Here is a 27,182-nt window from a genome sequence, read left to right on the forward strand (position 1 = left end):
AATTCTTTACAGTCATCTTTAGAGTTGCAGTTAAAACAGAAATGTAAAGCAAACTTTGTCATTGCAGTTGCATGTGCATGCATGGTCAATGTTTTGGATATTACACATTTCTTATGTAAGTAGGTCACTCAGTAGTAAGCACTATTAAAAATATTTTACTATAAGACAAAATCAAAACATCTCTAGCATTAAAGACTCTGAAACAGTGGAGTTCAGGCATGGCAGTCCCTTTCATTCTGTTTATTCACAGATTGTCTCCTCCCATGATCCAATTTACATTATTCACATACAATTGTACCCAGTAGTTACAATTCTTTTCAAGTTAAATAACTAAACATTAAAAAATAAAACACCCAAAACACTTCTGCGTTCAACCCATAACAGCATGAATGACGACAAGGATTAATTAATGCTTATCACAACCTTTAAAAACAAAACAAAAAACTCTTTCTGTGGTGATCAGAAAGAATGGGTGAGGTCAGGGTCTTGATGAATGGTGATTCTTGTGAATGTTAGCGTTTAGCTCAGCTTGATTGTTTTGTAGCTTCCTTGTAATTTCCATCATGAACCATAAGACAGGCTCTGATAGTGGGGTTGCTCTGTACAGTCTAAACAGAAGACAGTTTTTTGGGGTTTGGCACAGGTCTCTTTCATGCTGTGCTTCTTTCCACCGGTCCCTCAGGCAGACGGTGTTGAGGGACTCGCAGATTTAAGGCTTCATCCAACAGTTTATGCCCTCAGAGGACCTCTGGAGGACACAGGAAGAACATGGAGATTAGAAATGTAAGCGTTTAATGCATGACAAAATAAAAGAAATAGCGGAAAAAAATTAGGGTTTTTTAAAAAGTAAAGATAAAAAAAAAAAAATCTTAAAGATCATTTGAATTTGAACGAAATCATGATGAATCATTTAATTTGGTGTGAATAATTTTGAAGTTACACTACCATTCAAAAGTTTGGGGTAAGATTTTTTTTTGTGAACGATTTTATTACTTTTATTCATCAAGAATGCACTAAATTGCTCAAAAGTTACATTAAAGACATTTATAATGTTACACACACACACACACACACACAGAAAAAAAGCAGCACAACCATTTTCAACATTGATAATAATAAGAAAAAATTCTTGAGCTCGATATTTCTTGGATCATGTGACACTGAAGACTAGAGTAATGACTGCTGAAATTCAACTTTAACATTTTTTAATTATTTTAATATTATTGTTATTTGATTTTTCATCAAATAAAACTGAGCATATACAAAAAAAATGATTCTTCATGATCAATAATCGGAAACTCGTGCCCATCCCTACTTTTAGCTGGTACTTTTATGATTTCATCATAGCTGGTCCAAGTTAGTTCAAATGATCAGTTAGACCAATGATTCCCAACCTTTTTAAGGCACCTTAATCGACATTATTCCAAAAAAATCAATGTTGTGGGTAAAAAAGACTGGACAAAATGCACATATTTTAAATCCAACATTTGATGGAAAACAAACACTTATTTAAAAATAAAAAAGACAGGAAATTACCACTATACAACCTAAGCGGAACAAACCAATTAAAATCGAAATATTTTCGCCTACCCCCTGGAACGTGTTCGAGGAATTACTGATTTAGACTACCAGCCAGTCATCTTGGTTTGCTGGTACTGGCCAGTTTTAACTGGATTAGCATATTTTAACCAAATTAGAATCGTACACCATGCTTTTCCCAGCAAAGTGCACAAAAAACCCCACTGTATCTGTGTTGAGAACATTGACATATCTATCTGTGTAGTCACATGATACGTCAGTGATAATTCTATACTTAACGCTATAAGAGTAGCGCTCCAGATATGGCAAAGCAAAGATCCTGGATTAAAAAGGTTCATCTCAGTTTACGAGAGCTGGCACGGCATGAGGTGAGCCCCCTTGTGTTTTCTTTGCAAATGATTTATGGCTGGAGGGCTGTCTGCAGAAGGACAGGTGGAGGTACGTGCTGAGGGGAGCGGGACCAAGTAATGCTGCCCAGGCTGAGGGAACAGGGGTTGAAGAGCTAAGCCAAGGGGTCCTGTTTCCAGTCTTGGGTGCCAGCAAGGCCGGATCAGGTCTTCCTGACACCATTTCAGGAATTCGGCTTTGTGCCAAGACCTACCAGGCTGTTCACCCCGTTACCCCTGCCTGTCGCACCCGCAGGGCGATGTACGGCCACTATGACACCCGCAACTGAGACAACATTAACCCTCCAGGTGCAAAATAAGCCAGAAAGACAAGGACAACGACTCTTCCCCGACAAAAGAAATTTTTATGATTTTATGATCATATAACTTGGAAGACTTGGAAAAAACTTGGAAGAGCCAGGATATTTTTTAATATAACTTGAAAGAAGAATGTCATATACACCTAGGATGGCTTAAGGGTGAGTTTTCATGGGCTAATTTTCATTTGAAAGTGAACTACTCCTTTAAGGCAGGACCGTGAAAAGGTAATAATGCTCAGATTTTTTGTCGTTCTCACTGCTATCTGATGAGAGATTGACACTGAAACATGAGAGATTCTTTAGACGCTCACCTGCCACATGCTGAGGCTTAATGGGGCCTGTTTTCTTAAGGAATGATTCATCTCTCTCAAACGACATGATTGGCTCGTCGGGTCTTTCAGTCTCTGACTTCTCCCGGCCATTGTTGTGATTGGACAGCTGAAGGATCTCTTCGAAGTGAGACGCCTCCCCTTTTGCTGACAGGCCATTCTCGTGTTTGTTAGGCTGAACGCCGTTCACCACAAGAACGGACAGACTGCAATAGAAAACAGACGACCAAGAGAAAAAAAAAAACTGTCACTTGTGGGGAAATTGACAGAAAACAAAAATGGAAGTTTTTGATTCTTGTGAACACAGGACTTACCTTTCGTTCACATCATCTTGTTTCAATGCAGTGTTTGGCTGGTAGTCAGCAGCTGCTAGGAAAAAGACAGAATGTCATGCTAATAGTTTCTTAAAATGGCAATCTTGTTTGTTTTAGCGTCCCTTTGCCAAATCAATGTTCCATTCCCAGATGGTTGTACAACTGACAGAATAAACATTTCAGCAGTTCATCTGGAATTGTTTCCCTGATTCCCAGTACTCATTGTGTTTACATCGGCTATTTGTTATTTTTTAATACATAATAGGAGTTTGCTCTGAAAATGTGTGTTCTTTTGTAAATGCATTTACACTACTCAAATGTTTGGGGTCAGTAAGATTTTTTTTTTTTAAGTGAATGCTTTCGTTCAGCAAGGATGCATTATACTGAACAAAAGTAACAGTAAAGACATTAATCATGTTACAAAAACATTCTATTTCAAATAAATGCTGCTCTTCTGAACCTTTCCCCCCCATCAAAGAATCCTGGAAAAATTTATCCACAAAAATATTAAATGTTTTGAAAAAATATCAGCATAATTACAATGATTTCTGAAGGATCATGTGACACTGAAGACTGGAGTAATGATGCTGAAAATTCAGCTTAACCATATATTAAAACAGAAAACAGCTATTTTAAATTGCAATAATATTACTGTTTTACTGTACTTTTGATCAGATAAATACAGCCTTTGTGAGCAGGAGAGATTTCTTTCAAACACATTAAGAAATCTCTTACAGACTCCAAACAATGGACAATACTGAATGTATTTCAAGGGGCTAATGGGAACAATACTGGCTGCTGAATAAAAGTAGACTCGTTAAAGGCCTTCATCCAGTTATCTAATTAGAAAAAACAGCTGCTAAGCATCTAGCACTATGTAAATGGAGTGTGATGATTTACCATGCTGCTATGCCCATTTTCATACTCCATTACAGAAAACAAAGGGAACAGCAACAGATCTTCGACAGTGACGCAAGTACACCGTGTTCTCCGACTGACTACTTGGAGAAACAAATCCATCTCCCAGATTAATACAAGCTTGATCTTAAAGGAGTTTTGGAGGGGGTGGAGATGTGGGTACTTTTACTCACGCAGTTCTTAATAAAGAAAAATTGACTAAAAAAATGTATAAAATGGTAGCCTGGAAATCCAGACGTAAATCTGAAAGATTAATGGTCTGGCATCGACTAATGAAAATCGTCCAGCTCGAGGGGCGGCACCAAGCATGCATTTGAAAATCTCACTGCACGCAATTGGATAACACTACGACCAATCACAACAAGCCCCATACGCTTAGCTACCAGCGGAGCTAACTGGTAGATATGACTCTTGCCATATCCGGTCAGCAAAACAGCAAAAACGCTCTTCTTGCAAAGGAACGATTTGAGCACCGTCTTCTGTTCCTGTTTTAGATAAAAAGCAAAGTTTAACTCATTCATTGTAGCGGCCAAAGCCGTTTCAAACAACTAGTGTTCATCCATAGCAGAGCATATGAGCGGAGTGGAGCGGTGAGAATCTCCGCTCATCGCTCACGGAACTGTTCACCCCTCCGCTCCCCCGCTCAAAGCTACATCAGGCCGCTCCGCTCATTTTCGCTCAGCGCTCAACGCAGTTTGCTTCGCGCTCCACTCAAATCGCCCCCCGCTCGCTCAAAAAAAGGAAAAAAATCTACATGTATATCACTTGTAGCGGTCCCCAACCTTTTTTGCGTCACGGACCGGTTTAATATCAGACAATATTTTCACGGACCGGCCAAGGTGTGGCGGATAAATAGGCTACAACAAAATAAAATGATACGAACGGCATAAAAAATGGGGTATTTTTTTTAAATAGCCTATAATAATAAACGTGAATCCAATATGTGTAGGCCATATACTAGCAACTTTATTAGCAGCGTCCTCTAACATCTCGCCTAAAGACAACTGAGAAAGTCTGAACACAAACAAAATGCCCTCAAAAGAAAAAAATCTCCATGTTTTCGGTGCTGATGCGTTCATGTAACATGTAGGCCTAAGGGTGGCACTGCCAATAACGCACCTAAAAGCTGTCACAACGAACCGGCAAAATGAATGATTATGTATATGTAAAATATAGCAGGAGACATTTTAATTGTTTACTAATAAACCATTTTTTTTATGTCTGTGTCGGCTGGAAAGATGACTCGCGATCTTCGCAGTATTGAACGCCCCAGAGAGAAATGCACATACGGATTACATAAGAGAGCAGTCTGTTTTCTTTCGTTTTGAATTGTTCTGTTTAAAAGTAGACATTTCAAGCTTTATATATAGCCTATGTCTCAGGTCTGTCAGGCAAGTAGGCTATAGGCCTACGCTGAGTTTCGGTTCATTTATGAGACAAACTCCAGGTTCACCCGCCGGCGCCTTCGTGTCGTGATTATCTATTTTCTAATATATTTACTTATTTATTAAATCCAGACAATAATGGTTGATGAAACACTGATCAAAATTAAGATACAATTAATACAAAACGAAATTAAATTTAAAGACAGGCTTTGTGCTTTCTGTTTGAGGTCTCAGTGAAAGTTTTAAAGCAGTCTTTTAGTGCCGCTGTCAGAGCGCTCACGTCCGTAACGGAGAACTGTCCCATCTGTAACATTTTTTTTTATTTTTATTTTTTATAAATTTCTAAATATGCGACTTATAGTCCAGTGCGACTTAGGCTATGCCTATATATGTTTTGTATTCTTCATGGCGCATTTTTTGACTGATGCGTGGCGTGAGCGGAGCGGAATTGGAGCGGGAAATAGGGCGACGCTCCGTCCTTTTGAAATTGCCGCTCTGCGCTCTGTCCAAGATCCGCCCGCTCACGCTCCCCGCTCGCTCCCGCTCCACTCCGCTCACATGCTCTGATCCATAGCCATCTTGCAATGTTTACTAATGACTTCGACGTCACAGCGCTGTCATCATCTGTTTAGCTCGCCTCTGGCCCGCCTATATCAGATAACCCGATGTGATTGGTGCAGCTCAGATCGAGGGGCATAGTTAATGAGCATCATTACTCGACGCCAGAGTAACTCACTGAGCAAATTCAACTTGTGCTCTCGCGAGAACTCTGGATTTCCAGGGTAATAAAATGGTACATGTAAAATGACATTTACGTGTTGTGCGAGTCTGATGTAAATGGGATGTTGCTGATTCAAACAGATCTACATAGAAAGTTCAAATATAACTAAATGTTTACTTAATGCCATATTTAATTAAAAATGATCCAGTAGTGTAGTAAAGTAGTGCTATGAATCATGAATCACATGATTATTTATACTAACATTCTTAAACATAGTTTAATACCTTTATTCATGTCTGAATCTGAGTCTTTTCCATTGACTTGAGATGGAGATTTTGCGTCTTTCTGCATGAAAAGATAAAAAAAAGAAAAGGAAAGGAAACAATTAGATTCTGAGCTCTTGATCCGCAAGAGGAAATTGGAGCCGTGCTACTGCCACAGTAAGGCCGTTTTAAATGAGAATGGCGCCGTACCTTGTCTCCTGCATCTGTTTTGCGTGTTCTTTTCATAATCTCATCCAGACGCTAAAAACAATGCACAGAAGAGACAAAAGAAAACATGGAAAATGAGTTTCACAAATCAAAATAAAACCTGGAAATAAACAGTTTTAGGAATTAGAAAAATGTAAAACAAAGGAAACATGATGTTAAAAATTAAGAAGAAATATTTAAGATTCTGCGCTATTTCTAGGTTACCAATCAAATAAGCCAACATTGTGACATTGATCATAAATCTCATCGATCATGAAGCAAACGATGCTTTTTTATTTCATTCTCAAATCATACTGGAAAACATGATCATCAAGTTTCACACAAACTTGAGGGGTCATTTAAATAAAAAGGGAACAGTTTCATATTCATTTTTCAATTTAACTTTTCACTCATATGTTTAGTATAGAAGCTTGTTTCACTAAATAAAACACTGAATAAAAAATAAAAAAGGTAATTGCGACTTATCTCAAAATTGTATCTTATCTTTTTTTTCCTCACAACTGTTTACATCACACAATTAAATTGTTCTCAGAATTACGTGATATAAACTCGCAATTTTGTGTTATAAAGTTAGAATTGAGAGATATAAACATGCAATTCTGAGAAAAAAGTCGTCACAATTATCTTTTAATTTTTTTTTTATTCTGTGGCGGAAAGCCTCCATAGTTTAGTTAAAAACATAAGTTGTGAAAAATTTGGTATTAAATAATAAAAATGCAAAACAAGCATTTTCACAAGTGGTCTCAGATTTATCTTATTATTTTATGTCATTTCATTTTATTTTACAATGATTCTTTATTCTCAATTACAAAAGATGATTTGTATTGTTTATCTTTCCGTTCCTCTATCTATCAAAGTTTCAGAAGCATAAACTGCATCTTGCAGCTTTAAAGGGATATTTCACCCAAAAATTTAAATCAGCCGATGATTTACTCACACTGAAGCCATTCTTCTTTCAGACGAATACAATTGGAGTTATATAAAAAAATATCCTGGCTCTTCCCAGCTTTATAATGGGAGTGAATGGCTGGTGAAAATTTGAAGCCCAAAAAAGTCCATTATAAATTATAAAAGTAATCCATATTGCTCCAGGTGGTAATAAAGGCCTTCTGAAGTGAAGCCATGTGTAAGGAAAATACCCATATTTAAAACTTTATAAACTATAATCACTGGCTTCCGGCAGACGGCCGTACGCATCGATTTACGGAGGAAGACTAACCCCTGACCCGACGCACAATGTAATGACGAACGCGGAAGCTCAGAGGAACAAAAACAAAACACTGGTCGCGAATTCGAAATTTTGAAGAGAAATGTCGGATTTCTATATAATAGAAGAGGAGCTTCAGTTTGTTGCACAGCCCTATTTGTTTAAACCGCGAGAGGCGTCTAAGCTTACGATACTCCTACATCGCAAGTCATATACGCGTCACGGGTTACTCTTGTGGCGCAAGTCGACTTGCGTAGTATGCGTACGGTCGTCTGGCGGAAGCTAGTTATTTTACATTATAAAGTTATAAATATGAATATTTTTCTTACAAAAACCCATGGCTTCTCTTCAGAAGGCCTTTATTAACCCCCCTGGAGCCGTGTGGAGTATTTTTATAATGTATGGAAGCTTTTTTGGGCTTCAAATTTTCACCAGCCATTCACTCCCATTATATAGCTGGGATTAGCCAGGACATTTTTTAATATAACTCTGATTGTATTTGTCTGAAAGAAGAATTTCATATACACCTAGGATGGCTTGAGGGTGAGTAAATCATGGGGTAATTTTCATTTATGGGTGAGCTATCCCTTTAAGCATACTAAAACAGTGGTAGGTGTTTAAGGCCAACGCAATGTTCTGAATTTGAAAAAACACTGCAGTGTGTCAAGCTCCACGGACACCGTGTCTTCCAAAAAACACACCAAGAGCTGAGGACAGTTGGGTCGGGGATCTGATACACTGACTTGTAGAGGTACAACATAGTGTCCTGCTGGGGTAATACCACTTGAACAGAGTGGCCATCCTCCGTTACACAAGCATTCACAGAAAGGGATCAGGGGGTGAATGTCAAGGTGTTGTATGATTTATGGCACGTGCATTAATCTTGAGAGCTTGCTTTTTATCTTGAAAAGTTATTTTATTTCGCCCTACTACCACATTGTGTGCCTGAAAGCTATTGTGGGCATGTGTGATTAGTTAGGAGAGGAAATGAAAGGATTTCACTAGACTTCAACTAAAGTTTGCGTAGACACAGGTATGCATACAATGGCCTGTAATACAGGTTTTAAAGAAGCAGGATGATTTCAAAGTGATCTTTTTAAGAAAAATATAAATGTGAGTTGGAAACCCTTCTTACCTTCTTTCTCTCCAGCCTCTCCTGCTCCTCCTTCTGGAAGTGTTTCTCTCTCTCCAGCCGCTGTTTCTCGGCCTCCTCTCGGGCCTTTGCTTCAGCCTCCTCTTTCTACAGACGCAATCAAATGATCAGATTGACAATGAACATCCAGGGCAATAAAAATAACAGCTTCCTCTACAGTCATTCATTCATCTGAAGCTGATGGGCGTTCAGTTCCAGTAACAGGACAGATCACATCCCGTGTACAAAACAACAGCATATAATACCTGCACTTTTGATTTTTTTCCAATGAATTTCCATGATTTTTCAAATTATTTTTTTTTCCAAAAATGATTTTATTAAAGAGCAATTTCTAGCATGAAACAGTAACTAAGTATAACTAGAAAAATCTATGATCACCATAGAAATGTCCTTTTATTTAGGATGTCTTTTCCAGGTGTTGGATTCACAATTTTTAAATTCCCTTATATGTCTATGTATTCTATGACTGTGGAAACCCTGACACCTACTTAATATCTACTTAAATACAACCAGGTGGTGGTAAAACCTCAAAAATGCTACTGTGCCAATTAGCACTCTTGATATACATCCATTCACAGAAGAGGAAAGAACGGATTTGTAAGAACTTAACTTACTTGCCTAAAATTTGACTCATTATACCTCTTCAATTGCTTTAAAATTGAAGATAGAATTGCATGCTTGTATTTTACAGCATTAAACAGAAAATTTAGGGTAAAATAATAAGGACTGAATTGCGTTGGCATGCCTCTGTTAAAAACAAAGGAAGTAGAAAGCAGACAAAAAATTGGGAATTTGGAAAGAGGAAGATGAACCCTATGGACCAGGGTTGTTATTGTTAACTAAAACAAACTATTAAAAATAAATGTTGCCAATCTAAATAAAGCTGCAATAAAATATAAATATTACAAGAAAAAATTTAAACTTAAAAAATAGAAATTTTGTTATGGCAACTAACTGAAAAAAGAAGAAGGTTGAAGTAGTAAAATTACTAATAAAAATGATTGCTATATAGAAATACATAAAAACCTAATAAAAATTACAAAAGCACATAACAAAATTACTAAAACTTAAATTGAGAAAAATGAAAATATTAATATAAAAGCAACTTCCAAATATTAATAGATAATACACTAGCAAGTAATACTAAAATTACACTATTCAGGACACAACCGATGCCAGATTTGAACCCATGTGTCCAGTAGGCTCAACATGTCTGGAGCGTGTGCGGTTACTTCCAGGCCACGGCTCTGACACAACTGAGCAATTCCTGAAAATTCACTGCTGGAAAGTCTATAAATGTTCTGTCAGTACATGTATTTATACAGTGAAGTGTGTCACTAAGAATTCTGATAAATGAAGCTGCATTTCTGACCTGTTTCTGAAGCCGTTCGTTCTCTTCTTGTTCGATTTTGGCCCTTTCCTGCGCCTCCTTCTCGTCCTGCAGGCGCTGGGCCTCCTCTCTTAACCTCTCCTGCTCCCCCATGAGGCGCGCCTCCTCCTCCCTGCGCCTGCTCTCCTCTGCCTCCTGTGCTAACCTCTCCTCGTGTTGAAGCCTGTGTGAAAGAAGACAGTCAGTCATTGTATACAGTATACACATAAGATTTAAAAAAAAACTCCTCCAGATAGGTACCATTAACCACTGAAGTTTTTGAATTATATATTTTTTAAAAAAGGACGTGTGAATGAAAGTGGACTTCGGTGTCTCTTGCAAAATTGAAATTTGCTGCGGCTGGTAACATAACATGAAACTTTAAATTGCAGACATGGTCCATGCATTATAAAGTGACAAATGCAAAGTGGACGGAAAGTGAATCTTTTTAGTGGTGACCAAAATATCTGCACCCATAGTTACCAGCGGCACTGGAGCATAAACAGTGTGGAACTCTCATTACTTTGTTGCCAAAGTCCCTTTTGGCTCATAAACGTGTTAAACTCATAAACTGTCACAGAGAACTCCAGACGTCAACAGCTCCACACCGCCAAGGCTATTCCTGGAGCTCACACCGCACACGGCCTGGTGGAGCACGACATGTTTTAAAAGCATACCAAAAGTGTGTGTTAGCTGAGGTGGAGTTTGTCTTTGATGGCAGAGATACAAAGGGTGAAAAGTTTAACAAGTTGAAATTGAATAGATAATATTAAATTAAATTAAATTGTTATTCTGCCTCTTTATTAGAAAGATATAGTGGGGAATGACAGTTATTGGTGAGATAAAGGTGGAATGGAATCAGCTCATGTAGCAAGCTGGACTCAAACCTGTGTCTGCCACATGAGCACATGTGCGCTAACTGCTGCATTACAGAGTTTGCTTTGAGGAACAGACAGTCAAAGGCCAGTGAAATGTCAAAAAAAAGTCTAAGCTAAGATATTTCATACAAAAATTAAAACCTAAATAAAAATGTATATAAAATAATCATATAAATATAATACAATAAAACAAAAATATATATTATGTAAATGTATAACTATAATAAAATAAAATAAAAAATAAAAAAATACAATTAAATTCACTATGAAATTAAAATGAACAATTCTTGTTTTTTATGGAATATTGGAATATTTATTATAAATTATTCATGCACATCATTTTTTGGTTACACTTTATTAAGGTGACAGTTACATTGTACTTAAATAAGTGCTGAGTAATACTAATTAACTACATGCACTTACTATAGAATTACGGTTAGAATTAGGTGTTGGTTTAGGGTTAGTTACTTGTGATCATGCATAATTGACTGTTAATACTATATAAGTACATGTAGTAACATGTAACTACATCACCTTAAAATAAAGTGTTTTCAATTTTTTTTGTTTAAATTTCACGTGTCCTCGTAATCTTTATTCAAAATAACTCCCCCTCCCTCTTGCAATGGCATCTCTCCTCTTATGACGTGTTTTTCGGTGCAAGGGCGAGACAACCTGTCATTCACATGAAATCACTGCAATAGCAAACCACAATGATCCAATCAATTCCTAATGGACAAAATAAAGTCCCATCCTACATTGTTTCTTGTTCAAGAAGCCGTTTCACTTGGATATGCGTCACAATAGGGAAGAAAAGACTATCGCAACTTCTGTTTCATGCCGAATTAAACTAAAAATAAATAACAGTAAAATAGGTAACCTCTCTCTCTCAAGCTGTTCTTTCCGTTCTTGCTCTTCCTTCTCTCTCTGTTCACGGGCCTGTCGTCTTTTCTCAGCCAGGATGCGGGTGGCTTCCTCTGGGTTGTTGGTGCCAGCCATGGGCTTGCCTGGGGAAGGAGCTGGGGAAGCCACCTGTGGGAGGGCGGGGACAACAGGGGACTCCTCGGGGACAGAGGGAGCGGAAACCGACATGACTGGTGAACTTTCAACAGGGGACGTGTCCGGAACTGATGACACGAAAATGGAGGGGACGGGAGACGAGGCTAGAGAAAACACAGAGAAACGGAGCGCGGGGAAAATGAGGACTGGAGAGAGGACAAAAAGCTTAAAATGACAGAAACTTTGGGATACATATTGTGTGCTTTTGGACATGGCACATGGCACACACTCATCATCACCACACTCACTCTTTGGTTCTTCAGGCGTAGCGGGCCTGTGGGTCTCTCGAACCCTCTCTATGGCGACAGGCGAGGCGGTGCGGGTCTCCACACGGGCAGGGGTCCTGGCCCTCTTGGGTCGGGCTTTAGGAGTACTGGGGCTCGCTCGTGCTGATGGAGGTTTGGGAGATACTGCAGGACTGGGGGAGGACGCACGGCCTTTGGGCGTCACAGGAGACGCAGATCTTAGTTTGGACAATGGACTCGGACTGGAAACATGAAGAGAAACTTAATTTAATGGCTGAGCTGTTCATAGTAGGGGCAAGAACTACAAATGTTCATGGAATGGACATAAACTAGACCTAAAATGCGGCCTGAATCTGATATTTCATAATGTCCTAGAAAAAGACAAAATAATTATTAAACCAATTCAACAGATAAAAGTACCTTTAAAACTACAGCTAAACTACGTATCTATTTAGCGTACCATGAACCTAAACTATGACATCTGACTACAACCAGAAGGAGAAACATTTGGTCAGAGACAGCATTACATAACAAAGCATTAGTCTTACAGAATTAGATGATGCTCGGAGCAAAAAAGTCCATTAAAAAGCTTCTATTGTATTTTCCTCTTGCGCATGCAAGGCAGTGCTTCCAGAATATAAGCATTTTAAACAGTTTACGTGTTTCAAAGAATGTTTACTCCGATGAGACTGAGAATTTAGGATTATTTATGATTAATGAGAATTTCCATTTTAATGAAAATAAAAAAATCCATATATTCACCTATAAGGCTAAAACTAATCCAATTTGATGGTTAAAATCTTACCTGGACTCTATTCTGGTTTTCATTGATGGCATGGACTGTCTCTTTTTCAGCACCTTCTCTTTGGTGATGGTACTCTTCTCCTTTTCATTTTCTCTCTCCTTGTCCTTCTTATCCTTCCTCATCTTTTTAGAAATAATGTAACAAAAAATAAACACATTCTCAAAGAGACTCATAGCCAGGGGTCTTTGCTACCTCTAATTTACAATTTCTCACAACAATTTGTGAATTACACGTGAATGATATTTTACAGTACAGTATATGCAGTTTCTGTAGTTTAAACATGAATTATTGTAATAATGGCCACTTGAATAACATTAACGATAACATTAGCATGTTTCACGATGAATGGTTATTAAGTCATATAGAAGGGGCTTTGGGGGTAACACAACAAAACAAGAAATTTCCAAGGCTTGGACATGTGGATTTGTGAACGTGTGGATGGAATGATGCATGAATTTCTCACCTCCTCCTATATAAAAGCAAAATATGATATAACAGGGAGGGAGAGATAGAATATAAGAAAGACGGAAAGAGTGAAAGGGAGCCTTAAATAACTCACAGGTGTGGAGTCTCGCCTGCGCTGGGCGATATTGGGCGTGCTGGTGGTGACCCTCCAGCGCTCAGAGCAGCGGTGATGTGGCCGATGTGAACACACTGTGAGAGGGCTGGCAGACGCGGAGCGCGGGCACAATGGAGACTCTGCACGAACAAAACACATTTCATTTTGCAACAGAGCAGAAAAAAAATGTCCTGTTGTCATTTCTAACCTGCACAGGCCCTAAAAACGGAAGAATACAGCAAATTAGCATTTAAAAAGAATTTTCCAAAAATGTTAAACTTCTTCCTAAGCTACTTTATCTGATGCTAAACACAGAGATAAAAGATCCAATGATGGTATTCAGTCACTCACGGGCATCTCTGGTATTGTTCAGCACACTGGCAGCGCTGCGACTGCGAGCCAGGAAAGAGAGAGTGGGCGTCATCAGCCTGTCCACAATGCTGCTCTCCAATGGACTCAGCTGCATGCTACGAGCTGCAAGAAAACAATATCCGTTAGTTTCCACATAATGTATGAGCAATAATCACTTACCTTCTCTCATTCTGAACTTCATTTGATTGTTGAAATTATGTTTGCTAGTATTCAAGGCTGAAAAGCAGACGCTATCTTTTACATAAATACAATATATACAATCGTTGTAATATTTGTTTTTATAATGATAAAATCATGGCAATTACAAACAACTGTGTTTGTCTCCCTTGCTGTCAACATGGATAATGGATTTCACAACCCTGCTACATGCTAGAAAAGTGACCAGTACAAGTAAAAAAAAAATACTTTTGTGAGAATTAACAAGTTTGAAACACATTTTAAAAATAATTCATCCAAAAATGCTGAATTCAACTGCCCTCATTTGGTCACCCTCGTGTTACTCCAAATCTGAGACACATGGACTACATTTATGTTCCTTTTTTTCACCAATGATGTTTTTTTTTTTTTTTTGTGGTCACTATGAACTGTGTGAAGATTCATCAATGCATCTAATTGTCTTCCACAGAAAAAAGAAAGTCAATACAGGTTTGCTATGAGTAAATAATGACAAAAAATTTGTGGGTGAACTATAAACACAAAAGGACTAACAACAGAATAAAAAAACAAATAAAAATAACAACGAACAAAAAAAATAATGATAAATGTTACACACACAGAAAAAAACAACAACTTCAAACTCAATTGATAATTCTGGGAATTCACAATCTAAACTTATGTGATTTTCAAGAAGAGATGAGAAAAGAAAAAGTGGGAAAAAGGAAGAACCACAGGTAAATGCATGGTAAGATGTGAAAAGCAAGATCACAAGAAAAATGAGGGGGAGCATTTTAGAAACAGAAAGAGAGATAGATAGAGAGTTACTGCCTAGAGCTGAACATTCATCAGCACTCTGCAGTAATGTCTCTGCTCATGGAAAACTTCCCAGATTCGATTAGCTGTCTGAGCACTGAGCATGACGTATACTTTCTGCTCTACTCCATCTATTGTTGTAGGGAGCACTCAAAAATAGAGTGTGCCCTTCTTACAACTGAGTTTTCATGACCTCAGTACACCACAATCAACTAGCATAACTTCACCCCAATTCACTGATAAATGACCCTTCTTTGTGGAACGTACATCCATCAACACATTTCTCATTTTAAATATGGCAGCAGATTAAGCACATTCCATGGCCACAAAAAGTGTTTGAACACTTATAACGTATGCTTGTCAACAAAACATCAAATAAATAAATGAAATGTGGCACAAACACACTTTAAACATTGCACACAAAGATGTTTTTAAATGATAAAACAGTAACACATTACAATAAGCGTCAATTCATTAACAGTTTAATGCATTAGGTAATTTTTTTTTAATTTTCATTAAAAATAAAATTGTATTTATTAATATCCTTGAAACAGCTAGTAATTACATTTAAATGAAATATTAAATTAAATCTAAATTAACAAATGGATGTAAAAAATGTGTTCATGATACCTAATGCTTTAACATTAATGAATTGAACCATATTGTATGGTGTCATCGATAAAACAAAACATATGTTGTTCAAATAGATAAGTATATGGACACTTTGTTGGCTTAGAAAAAAAGTTTGTTCTGAGAAAAGCTCTCGCATCATTTGTTTGATTTTTCATTTTCTAATAAACATTTTTAAGAGTGGCCAAAGTGTCCATTTACTTTCTGGGGCCACTATATTATCAGATGAAGGTATGGAAAAGTATGCAAGGATTCTTGAGTACACTTCTGAAGACTGTTACATCAAGAACAAAGAATAAGGAACAGAAAAAAACACCACCAAAACTAAACAAACAAAAAAAAGAGCACCACTGAGGATGGTCGACGACGGTGAAAGACGAAGATTTCAAAATTCAAATTTGAACACATTAACTGAAGACACTGACGAGCAGGCGGATTGAAAGGAGGGAGTGATTGAGTGATCACGGTGGACGAGCAGGTGATTGGTCTCAAGGGAGAAATCAAAGGTGGAATCAAATCATAAAATGGAAACTCATAAATATGCGAAGGGAGGAGCCTGTGAAGACGAGGGGGAGGGGCTAGATCTGGAGGCATGTCCTTACTTCTGCTAGGGGACTTCCAAAGAGTGGCAGAGGATTTGGAGAGCCTCTTGTTTATGATTGAGTCCACATGTTTGGGCAGGTTGACCGCTGATATTGAGCATCTGCCTGCAAAATTCACAGAACACCGAATATACACACAATGCTGAGGGGACCAAGACGACACGACAGGTGGCAGTGAAATAATTAAATATGAATCCCTCAAACAGACAAAGCAGGCACTGATATTAAGAACAAGTAAATATATATTGGTCAAAATATATCTTAAAGCTATTGTTTGAACAGCCAAAGATGGTTATTTTTGCCCTGGATAACCTGGATAATGTTTGCTGTGTCTGAATATTAACTCAACTGCTATTTTTATGAGTTGTGCTGCTCAAAGTTCATTATTATGGAGTCTACAGGCTTTGTAATGGGGTCACTGCCTCCACTTCTCCTCTTGAGACACCATCAGGGAATACAATGACTGTGCACAACTTTTGGGAGAGGAAAAACTAAATTAAGTCGGTTGGAAAATAAGATCCTTGGAGAAACAGCATTGGTTAGCCTATAAATTGAGGTCTTGAGTCCTGGGGGAGATGGTACAAAGCTGCGCTGAAGTTCATTACCATATTTCCCAGCATTCTCAGCAAGTCATTCTCACCTCCTGTTATATACAGACCCATCAAATACACAAAGGCAAGTAACTGAAGATTATGAAGATGTTTTTCTTCACCTTTTGAGTTTTTGTACATTTTCAGCCAGATAAAAGTCCATTTTTAGTTTCCGGCCAAACGGAAAAACAGGCCTAATTTCTGTTGCTTTAAAATTTGATAACAGCAACATTGAAATGGAGAAAATGCAACATTCATGTGAAATTATCTTTGTTTGACGTATAATGTAACAGTACAAAAGATTTCCATTCCATCACTAATTCCACAAAAAAATTATTATTAAGCATCACAACCAATTTCAACATTGGTGATAACAATAAAAAATGTTTCTTGAGCATGAAATCAGCATAGTCAAATGATTTTTGAAGGATCATTTGACACTGAAGACTGAAGAGTAAAGCCTGCGGATAATTACACTTTGCCATCACAGAAATAAAATAACAATTTAAATATATTAAAACAGTTGTTTTAAATTGTACTATTATTTCACAATATTACTGAACGGTAGTGTGATGAATATAGTTGGACAGGACAGTCACCTTCGGTGTGTGTAGAATCTTGTGAGGCGTGAAGCTCACCAAAACTTAAGCTGTGGAAATATACTGCGGTAAAAATGGAAAAACGTTTGCAGATCTCAGTCAGTATATGCGTTTCCAAGTAGCACATAAAATCCCCAGATGATCTCCAGAAGTGAAGCGATTGTTATCGCATTAGGAAAGAGTGTTGAATTGGGCTTAGGCAGAAGGTTGTGAGGCTCTTTTACGTTTCACATTAGAAACCATCTCACATGTGAAAAATCAAAGAAGCTAGAGAAACTGCTACTTTTCATTTAGAAATGGAAAATATACATTTGTAATTTTGTGGGAATTCTTAAGTATTAATGATGACAAAAAGAGAGATAGAACAATATTAGAAGCATCAGTCTCAGTAAAATCTGTATGTTTTCTTATATCACATCTAAGCCGATGGCATTCCAGGTTATTCCTTTCTTCACACAGATGACGAATGCAATTAATATGAAAAAGGAACCAGATAGCTATACCTACATGCACAGTTTGTGTGTTTATGTATACGCCGTTTGTGTAACTCACTCTGGCTTTGGCTGGAGTTGCCGCTCAAGCCTCCGGCCCAGGACCATCTCTGCTGCCGAATCTCTGCCCATGTCTTCTTACCAGACCTCTGAATGGCGGCCTCATACCGCTCCTGAAAAAAACCCCCAAATCAATTCCATTATGAATATCACTTTAAAGAGTAACAGAAGTGCAGCAACCACTTTATATTGTACATTTATATAATGGGCACTGGGAGGAACAGAGGAACCAGCTTGAAATCTTAGAGCCCTGGTACAATGTCCTCCACTTTCACTAATAAATAACTCATCTAGCATTACTCCAAGAAAACAATGCCTGCCGAGTTGGCAGAAACCTCACAAACTCTCTGAGTGTGTACAATTAGAGGATGTAACAGATTATGTGGGTTTGCACTGACCACCACTGCTCTCTCACCTTGTTCTTCTCAAATTTCTGCCTCTGTCTCTCCTCCAGCTCTGATCGGCGTCTCTCTGCCTTCAGCCGCTGCTCTTCCAGCTTCCTCCTCCGCTCCTCCAGCTGCTGTTCCCGCACCTTCCGTGCCCGGTCCTCCTTCTCCAGCCACTGAGACTTTTTAGCAGCTACATGAGAGAGAGGAAGAGCCTGTGAGCTACCAAAACCAGGCCAGCATCTTGACCTTCATTCACCTTGGCCTCCAAGAACAGGATTCGAACACCCATCATTCACAAATTTCAACATTCCCAAATCTCAATGCGTTCATTTATTAGACATTTGATCAAATGTGAAGTATTTGGCTATCAAAAAGAGTGCGGAACTCTTAGGTCTATTTTACCATATATAAATGAATTTCACTGATTGTCTGAGTTTGGAATGACAGAAGTGAGAAAAATTAAAGAATCTTTATTTTTGGGTGAACTATCCTTTTAATATCATTCAAAAGTTTGGGGTCAGTAAGATTTTTGTAATGTTTTTGAAAAAATAGACTCTTATGCTCAGCAAGGTTGCATTTATTTGATCCAATACAGTAAAAGCAGATACAATTTAAAACAACTGCTATCCATTTTAACAATTTTAAAATGCGTTTAATTCCTGTGATGACAAAGCTGAATTTTCAGCAGCCAAAATTCAGTGTCACATGATCCTTCAGAAATCATTCTAATATGCTGATTTGGTGCTTAAGAAACATTTCATTATCAATGTTTAAAACAGTTGTGCTGCTTAATATTTTTGAGGATTTTTTTCCCGGGATTTTTAATAGATTTTATTTTTAACTGTCTTTACTGTCACTTTTGATCAATTTAATGTATCCTTGCTTAATAAAACTATTCATTTCTTTAAAAAAAATCTTACTGTGACCAAACTTTTAAATGGTAGTGTATTTAAATATCTTACAACTTATATTTTGTGAAACTATTCCCACTGATCACATGTCCCACATAATGTTTACAAAATCAATTCTAACTAGTAAATCATTACAATAAACACCTTTATAACCTCTTTTTAAGCACATGTAGAAAAAAAAATGATAGAAAGATTTTATTTCATATCCTAGCCATGCAATTACTTTTATAGAAATAAATAAAAATCTCCAGGTTTTGTGTCTTAAGGAAATAAAGTCAAGATATCCTATTGGGATTTGAAAAGGGTGGTTTGTGGCTATAAAGCTTTTAAAATTCATGAAATGCAACATCTTGTTCTTAATAATGGTGTTTTGACTTTATAAAACGACAATGACGTCATTTCAGACAAACACGAGTGATGATGACAGGGTCATTAATATGTTACAAGCTCCACTCTGCACCTTCATTATGTAAAGACATGAGAAATGCTAGCAAAATAAAGTTGTCTATTAACTGTCAGGTAAACTGTCAAATCAGAGTAAATACTAACTGCACAAGACTTTTAGACTAATGCTGATAAAATAATTTACAGAATGGGGAATATCTACTGTCAGTGTAAAAAAAATTATAATAATTGAACGCAAGGCTTGACATGAAAAGACTCCCCGCTGAGAGCCTTCATCTCTAGTGAGGCTGGAGGTTTTGAGCCTTTTTCTCTGAGCTCCACAGTTATAAAATAGTGATGGCCTGAGGGCGCCAGGTTGACACTCTTCATCAAACTTTCATAATCCTGCTGGCAGATAGATGAGATGGAAGACGACTCACAGTCTGAGAGAACACAGACACTATATCCAACAATGAACATTTGACTCACTCAATGCAGCCCACACAAATATTACACACTAATGTGAAAGTCCATGATGGTGATAGCAGAAGAGATGGATTGATGAGTTCGATTGACGACAGCCTGAAAAGTTAGCTTTAAATGACACGCATCGCACTCGTGTGGCTGGAATGTAGAAGGACGTGTGTTTATCGTGATTACATTCACATCGATCATGATTTATTCACAGTTCAGTCACAGTAGATGTGAAGACAGCAGCAGATGTTATTTCTGGGTCTGAACGGATCCTGCAGTTTGTAATTATGCGAAACTTGTAAAACATGTTATGAAAACAAGATTCCAGAAAAACATATAAACTGAGAGGTGAGGTTTAGCGGTCAAAAAGCTCAAATTTGGTGCACCATTGAACTATATCTGACCCCAGAGCTAAACAACAAGAATGCTGTTTACATTAACCAAAATAGGGTCAGCTTACTGTCATACGTAAACAATAAAATGACCTATATGTCTTGAAAGATGCACTGAAAATCATGTCATGTTTATTTAGCATACATGTAAAGGATATGAACCCAAAATAAGCAAAAGATTCATGCATTTGAGTTGAGATAACCTACAAATCGAAGTGTTGATTAGTTCATTGTCACATTTCTTTTCCTTTTACTAATATGCAGACAAGCCCCGTCACGTTCATCATTGTATGAAATTCACTTTTGGTCAATTGTAAAAGCAAAGTGTTAGGGTAAAATCAGGAGGATAGCTGACCCTGCTGGAAAAAACAAAACAAAATGTATACTCCAATGCTCCAAACTTAACATATAATGAAGCCACTGTGTGGTCCAACTCGAACCACCTAATGACCATCAATTTCCAGTTTTGACCATCTATGTAGAAAGAGGTACTTAGAAGCTGGTTTAAGCATCATTTTCCAGCAGGGGAGTGTAACAAACCTAGCCTGGCAGCTTTCACTCAGATTTAAGACACTCGACAACCTGTCACTGATTATGATTATGAGTGAGAGACGACGGAAATGGAAAGCAGCTCTACAAGAGAAGAAGTGACTGAAAGAGAAAGGGATGAAGACCCAAGAGCGCATCAGTCACCAACACCACCAGCGACGGGGGAGTGGCTTACCTTGAGTCTGGCTATGCTGTTCTGGGGAGGGAAAGTGAAAAAGAAGACAAAAACGTTCTGTCAATCATGCAAAGCAGAGCAGCACAGCAATCTCAGCAGCCATGACAAGCACAGCGATATGACGGACAAACAAAACAGAGCATGTGAGATATTTATAATTCTCTGAAGACGAGAAACTCTCACAGTGCTGGTTTAGTAAACACACAGAAGCAGCAACACATTTAGAAGTTATTATTATCAGTCATAATTGCTAAAACTAGGAAAAAAGTTTTAAAAAAAGAATACTAGATGAGATCCTAGAATACTAAATACTATAGTCAGAAGAACTTGGTATAAGTAACCAAGCCAGAGGTGATTTAAAGTGTTCCTGACATGCATTTGAGTATGTAAATATAGTAATAATGCAAGTAATTTTATATTTTAAATTAGCCATTTAAGGCTGTATATATACAGACAAACATACTGTATATATATATAACATATATAAATGAATTTTAAATTAAATGAGCTATTACATATTTAGTTATATATCTATATAATAAAATAATAAACTAATATGAATTTCTATTAAGAAAAAAATTCAAACATAGGCATATAGAATGGAAAACAAGAAAAAATGTGGGGGGAAATATAAATATGCAAAAATGTAAACTGCATGCACATGCATGTTAGTCTCAAAAGCATGTGACATGTCAAATTAAACTAATTAAAATCTATAAAAGCCATAGAACCTCTGCTAACATGTATTTCTTTACAGTCATTCTTTACTGTTGCACAAGCCTCAGGAGTTTGACCCATGAATGATATGAAGTGTTTTTTGTGTGAACACATCTAGACCCCAGACAGCAGGGGGTGCTGTCTCACTGTCTGCCTTGTGTTATCTTACCGAGATATTTGGCCCTCTCCTCCCTCCTCTCCTTCGCCTGTTTCAGTCTCTCATCCAGCTTCATTCCATCTGAGAAAAGAGGCAGAATCAAATGTTCAGTTTTGGTGAAATGTTCTGAAATTGCCACATTGTTGCTTGAAAAAAAATGTGAGGTTGTCATTCTACCCACTAAAGCTCTCCTGGACAGAGATAGAGAGAGAGAGAGAGAGAGAGAGAGAGAGAGAGAGAGAGAGAGAGAGAGAGAGAGAGAGAGAGAGAGAGAGAGAGAGAGAGAGAGACAGTCAGACAGCAGGGTGCCGTGAATGAGAGAGGTTATTGTGTGGTAGAGGCCGTGTTCACATCTGCGGCGCTATAAAGCACTGGAAGCTGGCAGACACAGAGACTGGCAGCATTCACACGCTCCGGCTGAGGACTCGCAGTACAGATACAATCATCCCAACGCCACAAATTAACATTCATCTGAAGGGAAACTTTACCTGGGCTAAAAAGACACAATGCCTCTTTTTTTTTTTGCACAATGTAGTGTTTTTTTTTTTGTTTTTTGTTTTAGCAGAGTTTACTGAGCGGGTCTCAGTGATGATGATTTTTTTTTTTTTTAAATGTATTGGGTGTTTTTCATGTTTTTTTTATTTATGTATATTGTGGGTTCTTTGTGTGTACGCATGTTGAAACACAAGCAATATATATGTATATATGTATATGTATATGTATATATATATATATATATATATATATGTATATATGAAGAGTTCAGATGCAAAAGCCTCTAAGTGCCATCTGAAATTTACTTCTAGAATGATCATTTTTATCAAGCTTGTATATTTAAATTCAGTAATTTCTCTTAAATGACAATTCATAGGTAATTTTCATTGTCATTTAAGTGAAATTACTGAACATTACTGAGCTTCATAAAAATTATCATTCTAGAAGAATATTTCAGATGGCACTTAGAGGCTTTTGCATCTGAACTCTTCATATATTATATATATATATATATATATATATATATATATATATATATATATATATATATATATATATATATAGAGAGAGAGAGAGAGAGAGAGAGAGAGAGAGATATGTATGTACACACACACATATATTATTTAAACACAAACTTTTATGTTAGAATAGATTAAATCGCAATTAACCGATTTGACAGCACCTGCTTCATAGATTGTCTACACGTTCTGATCCCTGTGCACCTGATTTATTCTGCACATTAAGACTTTAGACTACTACACAGTCCCAGTTTCCTATTGTTACGCCTTCCACAGGACCTGTAGTGTAGAACAAAGCAAAGAAAACAGCTTTGTTCCAATTACACATTCAAACTAGTTCACTCAGAGTTCATCATTCATCAGCACTCCAATTTAAAACCTCAGAACTGACCCCATGTAATCTTTGTGTTGGCGTCTTACGACCCACAAAGTCTAGTAAAACTTTTATCTGATGAACCAAAAATTCATTAATAATAATCATAAGACACCAGCAGTGTTCCTCTTCATGACTTGTGCTCCACTTTTGAGTATTTATAGAGCACGGGAAGCTGATGCGCAGAGTCTTGTGGGTCCTTACGAGCAGCCCATGTTCCCATTGCTGAGTCACCGGGCAGAGACAGAAAAAGCAGAAGACTGACCCAGAAAGGGACTCCAGAGGGTCTGAGGCAGCGGAGTGGTGCATAATCACTGACCGTACCATCTCCTGAAGCGCTAAAAAAAGCACAATCTGGATGACCCAAAATGATTTTACCATGGCTGGAAAGCTGTACTGACCAATTGACCAATTCAAGACCCTTACTATCCATTTTAAATGGCATAAAATCTATATCAAAATCAAAGTACAAACAGCAATTACAAAGGCTTTTCATTCTCTCAATAAAACCGCTGAACGCAACTGACAATATTCTCTCTGCTCCCTTCGAACGGTGGTGAAGTCTAATGGTTATGGATCCTGGCACTAACAGCATCATACCCTACAGTAAGAAATAGATATGGATATAAATATGCAAACAATGAAAGGCCAGCAGCGCTCATTACAAGTGGCTCTTAAGTATAATTAATTATTTGGCCTAGTTAATATATTACTTGTTCCAGAGCAAATCGATTTGGCTGAGGGCAAAGTTAAGTTTCATAACTTTATATTTTTATTTAAATGAAATCCTGTACTATAACTAGTGCTGCTTTTGTACTTTTGAATAAACTATTAGCTTATGTTTATTTCCTATTGTACAAACTTCTTATTCTTTTATAATGGTTAATATTGTTTATTTAAATATTATTTTTCAATAAATCATATTTTATATAAATAACATGCTGTATTTGGTATTGAGAAAGAATCTGTTAGAAATGGTGATTTGGACTTCAGTGATTTTTGATTATTGATTGATTATTGCACCATTAGATGGCAGCAAAGACAGTCTTTACGAGTGAGTAGCAAAGACTTTTATATTGAAAGGACTGAAACAAGGATGCAAACAAGGATGTTGTTTTTTTACTCTAAACAACACATTATAAGACGCAACTTACAAATGCATTGACTAGCGCTGTCATGGCGCTAAATAAATATTTTTGATAATTTTGGAGCTTAGGTGTTGCCGACTTTATATATTTTTTACTAGCGCTGTCATGGGAAATCCCCTTAAAGCTGCCGTCGGCAACATTTTTTTGATCATATTCAGTGAAATTGACACTATAATCCGACAGAACAACATAAATAAGATGGTTTTAGAAAAAAAAAACGAGCTTCTAACTCCACCTGGAGCGTGTTGTTTGTTTTGCAAAAATACACCGGATCATCGGGTCCAATCAGCGCAGGGGGGTGTGAGATCTGACTGTCAATCACAGGTCGTGCACACGCCACAGATCCCCCCTCACTCGCGCACGTTAATATCACATGCACACGCCACGCCTGAAGTTCGCCTGGAGATTGCATGAAGCGTGATGGCGGAGAGAAAATCTACTAACAAGCTTCCAATTCCTCGGTTATTGCTATCTATGGATAGATTAGCCAGGGCAGCCTACCTCCGAGTCCATGGTGTTGATAGATGCTGAAGAGACGGACGCGTTCACAGAAAATCAGGTACACACGCACAGTGACGCACTGACGAGCACGACCTCGATGGGAGGGTGCTCGCTGGTAGTGGGGAGGGGCATGAGAGTTGTAAACATTCAAAATTTTGGCTAATCGACCCAATCTGCCAGACTTGCCGACTGCAGCTTTAACTGTTAAAAGGACAAAGATATCGCTTTCCTCAGTGGACATTCAAACTGATTTTTTAATTATGAGATTCGCCTAAAGAATATCAGCTAGAGGCAGGTAATGCACTTAACTGTCTATGGCGAATACTCTACATAATACAATAAGCTTCAATGAAGCGCGACTCAACATTCTTTAGTTACTAGTTCTGAAGTGACGTTTTAGAATTAGTAACAGACTCGACTGTCAAACTGTCAACTTGAGATGTGACTTCGTGGCAGAAGGACGTAGTTCTGCACAAAAAAGGGTTTTTAAAAGACACACTGTTGTTATTTCTTATTTATTTACACACTTGTGCCATCAAACTGTTGTATAAACAATATCACACTCTTAGCCGTGCGATATGGCTGTATATCATCATCACGGCTGTGATTGCCTATGGCAGAATCACAGCCGTGCTGATATAGAGCGATATCACGCGGCTACAGTACTCGTGTGATTTTGCTCTTATAAAATTGTAAAGTAAAATGAAAATATTGTAACTTTTTTTTGTTTTTTTAAACAAGCCTGAGAAAAATTACTTACTAATTGTTGATTCATCACCTTAATGACAAAGGTGCAGTTATGATTCTAATTTACTAAGGGTGTAAGTAATCATAAATGGGAGGGAGCAAATCTTATTAGTTCCTATGGTACTTGTAAATGATGTGTTATTTTTTGAATGCCGTCAGTGCCAGCTATACTTTACAATCTTCCCCAAACTTTTACTATGTTAATTTAAGTTGCATTTTCCAGACAACCAGAATAAAGGTGAACTGCAAATGGCTAGGTGAGAAAAAAAAGAGATATATGACTCAGCATAGAGCATACAGTATGAGTCAATGTCTGATCTTCAGCTCTTCCCTTCCTTCAGGTATCTTTATGTTCTTTCACATAACAAATTATGAGTGAGGCAGCAGCAGCCCAGGATCAATATATGTCCATATTCTGTGGAACAGAGTGTTCGGTTTTACAAGAAGTTCAGCTCTACCGCTGCTTGACAGCAGTAATATATTTCATGATGGGATAAGCTGAACTGTGCACAACCGGTGGTATGAAGAAGTCTAATAACATAAAACCGTCTGAGGCGAAATGACGGCAAAACTTTACAACTTTACAACTTGTCAAGAAATTATCAGTCAATTAAAGGTAAAAATCGGAGTTAAAATGAAAAGCTAAACACTATTAATGACAAATTAAGTAAACAAACTGAATAAATGCAACTGGTATTTTCCTTTTAATAGTCCTTTTAATACTGCATTTTAATGCATTGATATTACTATGAATTGAATAGAATATAAATATATTAGTTTATAGAAAAATACATAAAATAAAAATAATTAAATTATAATAATTAAATATATATATATATATATATATATATATATATATATATATATATATATATATATATATATATATATATATATAACTATTTAAATGATTCAAAAACTGGGTGTATGGTAGCATCGCAGATGTATTATATAACATTCACTTTTGCATTAAAATAAATGTTTTGGTTAAATACTGCAATTTATTAGTTTATGGTTATTTTTGATTACTTTAGCATGGTTAAAGTGATTTTGATGTCAACTCACCACACAGTTTTCCTCCCAAACATTTCCAGATGAATTACTTACAAATGCTGTTTAAATCAGTACAAGGAACCATATAAAAAAGAGAATTTTGTGAATCGAACAAGTGCAAAATTACAATTGCATTTACAGTATCAAATACAGTAAGAATATCAAACACAGCTGAACCAGCTTTTCCCACATAATTACCCACCAATCAGTC

At 37.2% G+C, this 27,182-nt stretch overlaps 1 protein-coding gene across 4 annotated transcripts in view; it reads right to left on the reverse strand.

Moving 5' to 3' along the window:
• Nucleotides 1-211: 211 nt before the first annotated feature.
• The window catches only part of map7d1a (MAP7 domain containing 1a), a 44,039-nt gene continuing 17,068 nt past the window's right edge, over nt 212-27,182 (reverse strand). Inside the window, exons 3-19 of one of the 4 annotated variants that reach the window (XM_082149716.1) lie at nt 22,149-22,217; nt 21,263-21,283; nt 18,404-18,567; nt 17,990-18,101; nt 16,249-16,353; nt 14,027-14,149; nt 13,676-13,815; nt 13,117-13,238; nt 12,315-12,553; nt 11,888-12,170; nt 10,136-10,316; nt 8,746-8,850; nt 6,386-6,436; nt 6,197-6,257; nt 2,889-2,940; nt 2,557-2,780; nt 212-748 (exon numbers count right to left, since the gene is read on the reverse strand). In XM_082149716.1, coding sequence (XP_082005842.1) covers nt 738-748; nt 2,557-2,780; nt 2,889-2,940; nt 6,197-6,257; nt 6,386-6,436; nt 8,746-8,850; nt 10,136-10,316; nt 11,888-12,170; nt 12,315-12,553; nt 13,117-13,238; nt 13,676-13,815; nt 14,027-14,149; nt 16,249-16,353; nt 17,990-18,101; nt 18,404-18,567; nt 21,263-21,283; nt 22,149-22,217 — 2,063 coding nt within the window. In that variant the 3' untranslated portion in view covers nt 212-737. Of the gene's footprint in view, nt 749-2,556; nt 2,781-2,888; nt 2,944-6,196; nt 6,258-6,385; nt 6,437-8,745; nt 8,851-10,135; nt 10,317-11,887; nt 12,171-12,314; nt 12,554-13,116; nt 13,239-13,675; nt 13,816-14,026; nt 14,150-16,248; nt 16,354-17,989; nt 18,102-18,403; nt 18,568-21,262; nt 21,284-22,148; nt 22,218-27,182 lie in introns of all 4 variants that reach the window. The other 3 variants (XM_082149715.1, XM_082149717.1, XM_082149718.1) reach the window with 3 other exon arrangements.

Source organism: Leuciscus leuciscus, assembly GCF_965113295.1.
Source record: "Leuciscus leuciscus genome assembly, chromosome: 20".
In the NCBI taxonomy this organism is placed as follows: Eukaryota; Metazoa; Chordata; class Actinopteri; order Cypriniformes; family Leuciscidae; genus Leuciscus; species Leuciscus leuciscus.